The 8,948-nt window shown below is 30.4% G+C and overlaps 2 protein-coding genes across 3 annotated transcripts in view; one reads left to right on the top strand and one right to left on the bottom strand.

Moving 5' to 3' along the window:
- LOC136795270 (odorant receptor 94b-like) overlaps positions 1–2,193 on the top strand; it is a 17,982-nt gene extending 15,789 nt beyond the window's left edge. Inside the window, exons 6-7 of the mRNA XM_067045249.1 lie at positions 1,819–1,980; positions 2,059–2,193. Of these exons, the coding sequence (XP_066901350.1) occupies positions 1,819–1,980; positions 2,059–2,142 (246 nt within the window). The 3' untranslated portion in view covers positions 2,143–2,193. The remainder of the gene's footprint in view (positions 1–1,818; positions 1,981–2,058) is intronic.
- The window catches only part of LOC106689107 (myrosinase 1), a gene marked incomplete at its 5' end in the record, with an annotated part of 27,843 nt that continues 20,975 nt past the window's right edge, over positions 2,081–8,948 (bottom strand). Inside the window, 2 exon segments of one of the 2 annotated variants that reach the window (XM_014433893.3) lie at positions 2,081–2,162; positions 5,098–5,249. In XM_014433893.3, coding sequence (XP_014289379.1) covers positions 5,132–5,249 — 118 coding nt within the window. 2 annotated transcript variants of the gene reach the window in all.

Here is an 8,948-nt window from a genome sequence, read left to right on the forward strand (position 1 = left end):
ACTGAAAATATTTGACCATTGAGGAATGAGCTCAGAATATTGTATAGGTATTCTGGAGTGCCTGCTTTCTTTAGTTTATATAGGAGACCTCAATGCCAGACCTTATCGAATGCTTGTTGGAGATCTAAGAACGCTACCAGGGTGTGTCTTTTTTTTCGAATCCGCTAATTATAAATTCCGATAGTCTTGTCAGTTAGTGAGAAGTGGAATGAAAGTATTGAAAATCAGGAATTATTTCAATGCTTTGGAAAAAAGAATTAAGACGTTTTTTATAACTGATTCCAGCAATTTTCCAAAAATGGGTAATAAACTGATAGGACTATAGCTGCTGATTTGTTTAGCGTTCTTACCAGGCTTGTGAATTACAATAAGTTCGGCTTTCTTCCACGTATCCAGAAAGTATCCCACTATAGAACCATCAAATTAATTCAGACCTTTGCAAGGTTAGCAATGATGTATCCTATCCTAAATATAAAATCCAAATTAAAACCAGAAACAGCTATTCTTATTTTTAAAAAATTCTCAAGCCGCTGCTGATGTACGGCTGTGAAGTCTGGGGAGGAGCATCCTTTACGAAAAGAAAAAAATTACAATCTTTTCAAAATAAAGTCCTAAGAATTGCAGTGGATGCTCCTTGGTTTGTAAGAAATAGCCAATTGCAATTGGGAATTACGAATGGAGTCAATAAAGTATTTCATCAAAAAATGATTCATGAAGTTCCACTGACAGTTACCGACGGTTAAAGGAGCAGTGACCTACAACTTGGGAAACCCAACTACAATCCGAAGACTGAAGCCCAACCTGCAGCAGGACATCCAGTTATAGATTCTATATTAATCAATTCTATTATTGTCATTACTTTTATTTTATTTATTAATTTTTTTTTCTCTTCCTCCTTTTTTCAAATTAACTTTTTTTTTCCCATTAGAGGGCAATTGTTTATTTAGTTTGGTCCACGAATGTCGTTTTTTTTTTGTTATTAACTTTACTTTTCTCTCTTATTAAGAATTATTATTTTTATCTATTTATTTTATCTTTTTTATTAATTTATAACATTGTATATAGTTAGGGGTGTCTTTTGTATGAGTCTATACCGCCGCACAATCAATTGTTAAAAAAAAAAATGTAACTCTTACATTAACCATGTAAAGCCCGCCAGGCCGATCTGGCATTAAATAAAAATAAAAATAATATAAAAACCTATGTTGGACAGCAAAGATGAACTATTTTCCAGGGAGGGAATAAAATCCAGTATTACTGGAAGTGGGCCAGTAACCATTTGCCAGCCACTATTTCCTCTGCCTCCATTCAATAATTCGCAATTAATTGTTAGAACATTTTTAATATGTTCTTTTAGTACTTAATTATATACAATTCTTTTAGTCAAGTATTCTAAAAATTATGGGGATGGACATTGAATAAGAAACAAATTTAGAAATAGTTGATTGACATCTTTTGTCATGAAAAAAAAAATATTTGTATGTATGTGTATATATATTCATATAATTATTGTATATCATATATGATAAATAAATTTGAATTATTAAAATCATCTTTCAAATAAGAACAATAATCATTTTCTTTAATAAATAATAACAAAGCTGTTACTGAAATATTTAAGTAATGGATGAATTTTTACTTCTTATTTTTTTGGTTGTGTTTTAGCATATTATATATAGCTAATTTTAAAAATCTAGGTTAGATCTTGATTAGATATGAAGTATTACTATTTATTTTTATTTATACTTTTAAATTTCCAAAAATTTTCTTCTTCTATAAAAAAATAGATGTTTTTTATCACTCTTATTGTTTTGAAAGGCTAGAGATTTGGCTAATGCAGTATATGGATTGCCATGGTACGAAATGGACAAGAGAACAAAGCGTGAAGTACAAATGATAATTACAATGTGCAACAGGCCAATTCATGTCACTGGCTACAGAACCAATGCTTTAATTCTCAACAGAGAGACACTAACTGCGGTAAATAGAGATATAAATTTTATTTATTTTCTAATGTTTATTATGGATATTTTTTTATAATTTTCTTATTCTCTGAAGATCATGACATCAGCTCTGTCAGCATACCTTACGCTCTGCCAGATGAAAGAAGCTTTTGGACCGGAAGAATCAACAGCTCAGTAAACATCAGAAATATTTAATTTCTTGGAACAAACAAATTAATAATAGATTTAGATAGAAACTCTATAATAAGCTATATTATACTTAATAAACTGATATAACTCATTATATTCTTAATTATATGTGACTAAAAATAATTACTTAAAGGTATTACACTTAAAAAAAAAAAAAATAAAACTATTGTAATTCTAAAAAGTTGAAGGAATAGAGATATTTTACCAAGCAAAAGGTCACTTAGTTATCATTTTTGATGTTTTATGTAAAACTTGTGCAATAAAAACAACACCATTTTTCAATCTCAAAATTGAAAAAAAAAATTAGAGGAATACAATTTTTTTACATTAACAAGTTTAGTACTTTCATTTTATCTTTTAGCCAGTGCTTTGAAGAAAAAATCATCTTTATAAAATTTATGTGAAATGAAATCTGTTAAAGTTTGTGTGCAAAAAGCTTTTTTTATCACAATGATTATTAAATGTGGTACAAAGTAAAAAAGAAGCATAATTGATAAAATCACAATTTTTATAACACAAAGTTTATGTTAAATTTAAAAACATAACTTTTAATTTATATCAAATTAAAATAGATGGAGCAGTCAAACCTAGGTTATTACAGTATTTTAGGTTCTCGATATTGAGGTGTGGTGATAAGAATGGATCGCCACTCACCAATTTAAAAACATAATAATTAGAGATAGTTGACTGTGGATGACTTATGTGAGGAGAAGATTGTTGGGAGGTGCGGTCAAAATAAAACATAAATAAGTTGAAATAACTTATTTAATTGTGCCAACGTTTTGGCCAGTATTTCTAGCCTTCCTCAGGGCTAAGAACAGAACAAGATAACCAATAAATACAGAAAATATAAACAGAATGACATGAAGTAAATAATTGTACAGAATAGAATTAATAAAATGAAGTGATGAAAGAAATGGAAAATAAAATTTATACATAGGTAATTGCATAAGTAGATAAAATAACATGATTAAGGAAATAAAATAAAAATGAAGTTATTTAATGCAAAGAAATATGAATATATTAGTTTATTAATAATTTAAAAATTAAAATTATGGAAAGAAAAATAAAATTGAGAATAAGAAAATATATGTAACAACTGAAATATGTAACCATAATATGAGATAAAGAGGCAAAATAAAAGTTAAGTTTAGCAAAAGAAATGAATAGAAAAAAAAAATTGAAATCAACAATAATTATATATGGTGAACATGACTAATAACGTGGGAATAATAGGAAATAATAGTTTGGCTGTCGATCTTGATAACTCAAATTTTTTTTTAAGCTGTTCTCAATCTAGCTGTTCTAGAAAACAAAGAGAGATCACATCTTCACTCATTAAAATGTCTATTTAATTCTCATAGATACAACAACAGTGCTTAAAAATGAAAAAGCACTTCAATCTTGCATTTTTACAGACACAAACTTCTTTTTGTGCCAACCTTGTTTTATCCTTTTTTGCTATGGCAGGAAATGAACTGGAAAAGTGATTGAAAAATTGATCTCTCTTGGTTTTTACAGGGTTGAGTACTTGTTTATGTGGTTGATTTAAATTGTATCTGCTGTGTTGTTGAATACTAAAGTTTAATCATTTAATGTGTTGAGGTGGGTAATTTTCTTGATTATTCTGCTTGTCCAGAAGGCCTCGACAATGCGCGTACAGTTTATAAAGGTAAGGTAGTTTATAAGGAAGATGAATAGATAGGATGAGACTAAGGGTAACAACAGCTATTTCTCAGAGGTTGGTCAACTCCACGAAGGATAACAACAGCTATTTCTCAGAGGTTGGTCAACTGAACAAGGAGTAACAACCGACTAAGAGTAACAACCACCTTTTCTTAGAGGATGGTCACCTCATCTTGCCGGGTACTATTCCGATAGAGGGAGGTATGCAAAACTAGACGGTAGCTAGGCCACCAGAGTCATGCAGCAAGGTGTTTTCATCCTGCTGAGTACTATTCCGACAGAGGCGAAGAAGGTATATGAGGTCCACCGAACAACAAAGGGATAATAGGTTATGTCAAGGTTGAACCAAAAAAATAACCATTTAGAATTCAGGATCGGCTATAAACTGAAACTATCTCAAATAGAGACTTTGTATTTGTGTTCTATGATCTGTGATTAATTAAGGTTCTTTAAAACCCTTATTTATAGGCCTAGTGCATACGGCTGTGACCAAGCAGTCTTATCTTATCTGCTTGAGGTAGTTTCGTGCATTATTTTGGCATCGTTTATTTATTATTTTATTGACATTGCTAAGTAGTATGTACAAAAATTAATAATATGTAAAAATAACAATACGTTTTTATAAAGGAAAGTAATACATAAATTTAAGAGCTTCAGTGAGGCTCTAGGTGCTGCGTTCTGGTGGATTGGAACTTCTTGCTTCTCTTGCTACAAATGGATGGCTCAAGATGATGTACATCTTTTTATTAATGTCATAGTTCCGTAAAATTAAGATTGCTTTGACTGGTTAATTTTTAATCTCAGGAAGGGTCTTCAATGTAATAGGAATTTTTTACTTTTTATTATTAATCACTATTTATACAACTTTCAGGGTGAAACAAAATTTTTTTCATATGTTCATTAATATGCATAAATTATTTGTGCATTATGTGCAAGAGACTGGTACTTTGCTATTTTTAAAACATAAGTGCATTAGAGCTCACATCTTAGTCCAGTAGCTCTAAAGTATAATCATTGTATATTTTCCTAATTTTATATTAGGAACTTTTTTTTAACATTTTATCCACAACAAGGCTACCAAGATTGGATTAGGAAAATATTGAGGTTTTATCATGGTTTGTAATAAATATTTTTATTTTATTTTCATTTTAAGTATCCAGAGTACAAATTCTGTGTAAAATATGGATATTTTTTTGCTTTATAATAAATTTAAAAAATACAAGGTTTATTTAGCAAAAAAATTAAAGATTGTTCATACTTGAAAGTTAAAGAGTGTTCATACTTGAATCCTATTAATCATTTAATTTACTATTTTCTTCAATGAGTTGTTTGAAAAACATTGCTGAATCTTTGAATGTTCTTTTTCGATCAGGATCATTGAAGTCTACATTCATTATTCCAAACTTTGATCTGAAAAATAAAACAATTTTTAAAAAAAATTAATTAAAGAAAATATATTGTTATATTTTAAAATTATCATGAGGATTATAACTGTTTTTATTATTTTCAGATCTAAAATATACCTTTGATGATGACATGGTTTAAATGAATAAATTAAATATTAACTAGATATGAGAATTTAATTTTAAATTATTAAACATTATTGACTCTATCTCAGGGCAGGTTCTCTAGCAATCTGAACACAATTACACTTAAATGAATTAATGGTTATTTTTAAGTGTTGTTTTAAGCAAACAACCAACTATGTAATCGTATTTGGTGACTGTTAATCCTTCATGTCATTTTACAAATAATGCTACCATTGAGAGTAGAGAAAGGATAGTCAGGCTCTCAGCACTACAAAGGTTTACTCCTGCTGGAGATACAAACAAAAAAAGAGAGCTTTCTTCCTTTTTCTGTTACGATCTCTTGATAGTCAATGCAAATATCGATTACAGCACAACCATTTTGATTTAGTTGCAATGATTTCTGATGCTATAGGGCTTAGGATTACTTTACTAAAAAAAAGGCTATCCTTCCCCGCCGGACCCGCCCCACTAAACCCCCGACAGCCCTATATCACTTTTGAAATATTAGCTTAAAACGGGAAGAGGATACTTTAAGATAGAGCAATATTTAAAAAGCCCCTGATATTAAAAAACGGCATCAATGTATTATGTATTGTATAGCCTTACTTATCTGACTTTTCAAACTGATAATTATAGCGAGTAGGTTGGTGGATGAACAACATGTCACAATCTCACAAGAGGAGATCATAACACTAAAAAAAAGGCATTCCTTCCCCGCTGGACCCGCCACACTGAACCCACGGAGAGCGACGGCCCTATATCACTTTTGAAATATTAGCTTAAAACGGGAAGGAGAGACTTTGAGATAGAGCAATATTTAAAAAGCGCCTGAAATTGAAAAAAAGGCATCGATGTAAATACTTCATTGATAATTATTCTCCTCTTCTATTTTCTTATGGATTATTTAGTCTATAATGGCGGTAGAAAAACAACAAAAATTGAAAACTTTTAATCTACCTGCTCAACATAGTAGCAATTCAACAGGCTTTGAAGGAGGTGTGGAACCATCTTGAATATTTAAAACTAGTTTGTTTTTTTCCTCCATTACTTCTAATCATTTATTTATTGTTATTTACAACTGTATAACATATATACAACAAGTAAATTTGCTGTAGGTGAGATAGTGACATGATACAAACATGTGGAGATTCTACCCATTGATAGAACTCCATCGTTACTTCTGAATGATGAAATTGGTCAGTTTGCTATCCATAATAAAGTGAATTAGTTAGTTCTTTGGTTGAAATACATTGAAAAAACTAAACTTAACAATTTATATTTAAAAAAAAACTATTTATAAAAAAAAGAGGATATTAATATATATTGAACAAATACCATGATGATTAATAAATAAGCATTAATGTATAACTTTTTCAATTTAATTACTTAATGACCTGGTATAGTTGCGACATTAGAAGGCCTATCTGCTTCATGTTAACATATAAAAGTATGAGCATGTAGGTAAGAAAGAGATAGAAAAGGATGTTCCATAGAATAAGGACCAGGCAGGTATGTTAGGGGATCAGATACTTATTTTAGAACCTCTCAGGAAATATGATACAGAAGAGATGAACCTTCAGTTGTAACCGTAATAAAAAGAATGAATCTCTTAAACCTGCTTAGGTATAGTATAAGTGGAAGAAAGAGCCTCTAGAACTTGTGGATATGAGTAGGGAAAACAAATACCTAAGGGATGACTAAATAGGGATTCGATCTGAGAATGAACCTGCTCAATTGAGAATTAGTAAGGAAGTAACCATAATGAATAAGAACTCTAGGGAATAATTAACAACAGCCATAGTTTATTTAATGCAAAACTGTAGGTAGTTGTAAATATTGAAATTTTTTAAACTGAATTCATTTTTTAATTTTCAAAAAGTTTTCCAAGATTTTTAAATTTTTGATTGCTAAAAATTTAAAAATCTTGGAAAACTTACTCCAGTACACTTGGAGTAAGTTTTCCAAGATTTTTAATTAAAAATTATGTAAAAGATAAAAAGAATTAGGGATTCTGTTCCAATATAATAAACAATTATTATCATAAAATCATATTTGCTAGCATAAAAGGAATGACCCAAGATTTTTTTTTTTGTTTGGCAGTACTGTTAAATAAATCAGAAATTAAAATCCCATATAATATTGTTGAGCTTAAACCATTGATTTATATCACAATAAAATTGATGGACACTTGAAAAACATAATAATTTTGTTAAAAAATAATTAATATATTGGTATATTTTGGGTTTGCTTCAATAAATTATTACTTTAATAAGAGGACAAGATTTTCAAATAACGCTAATTAAAATTGAATAATTAAGTATCCAAGTCACACTCAGAAAGCAATCAAAAAGGCAAAGCATTAGCATATGTGCATAAGCAAATAAAAAGAGGAGTTTCATTTGAAAGGGTGAAGGAGTTCAGCTATCTTGGATCGCAAGTAAACGTGGATAATGACATTCAAGCAGAAATACATCACAGAATTATGTCCATGTGAATTATGTGCATGAAATGCTATTTCGGCTTACTGAAGCATTTCAGGAGCAGGACTATTTCCCAAAACACTAAGATACAGCTGTATAAGACCCTGGTGAGACCAGTTCTCATTCGTGCCTCAGAATGCTGGACATTATCCATGTAACAGGAAGCTCTTCTTCTGAGGTTCGAGGGGAGTATATTGAGGAAAATTTATTGCCGGTTTGTGCTGATGGGATCTGGAGGATGAGAACAAATGCTGAACTGGCAGGCCTCTACAGGAACCCAGATATTGAAAGGGTGATCAAAGTGGGACAGCTTCGATGGGCAGGCCATGTATTAAGAATGACCCAGGATCAGATTCCTAGGGTGATCCTGGATGAAAGGATATATGGGACAAGGAGAGTAGGAAGAACCCGGCTACGATGGATCAATGGAGTGGCAGCGGATGCCAGGTCTATCTTGGAAATCTGCAATTGGAGAGCAACCATTAGAGAGGACTGGTGGACGAAGTTGTAGGAGGCAATGACTCTACAAGAGTTGTAGCGGCACAGATGATGATAATGTTGAAATAAAAAGAAAATTGGAAGATCAATGATTAACCATGTATAATAAAAGGAAGATAGTCCGGGCGCGGTCAAATAAGTACTCAAATAGTCATAAAATTATTTAATGTGAGCCAACATTTCACCCCATGTTGCAGGGCTTCATCAAGCCTAAAAAAGATAAAAACACTTAAAAAAGTAAAAATAAATGAAAAAAGTAAACAAGAACTTAAAAAGATGTACAATGAAATGTAAAATTAAATAAGAACATTAAAAGATTTCAGATAATCAATGAAAATGGAAGTAACAACTGATAAAAATAAATATAAAATGCAGTACACACTAAAAGATGGTAAAAGGGAAAAAGAGTGGAATTGAGAATAAAGAAAGATAATTAATAAGATAGCAAACATACCTTTCAGATTGCAGGCAAGTACAAAAATGCACGGTTGACAGGAAGTTTAAGGAAAGTAAATAGTGGGCATTGACAATAGTAAAAAAGCTACATTTGAAAATAATTTCAAAGGAAAGAGTATTAGAAAATTAAAGATAATATTAAAATT

Source organism: Halyomorpha halys, unplaced genomic scaffold (genome assembly GCF_000696795.3).
Source record: "Halyomorpha halys isolate HHAL.00 unplaced genomic scaffold, Hhal_1.1 Scaffold1280.1, whole genome shotgun sequence".
NCBI classification, from domain to species: domain Eukaryota; kingdom Metazoa; phylum Arthropoda; class Insecta; order Hemiptera; family Pentatomidae; genus Halyomorpha; species Halyomorpha halys.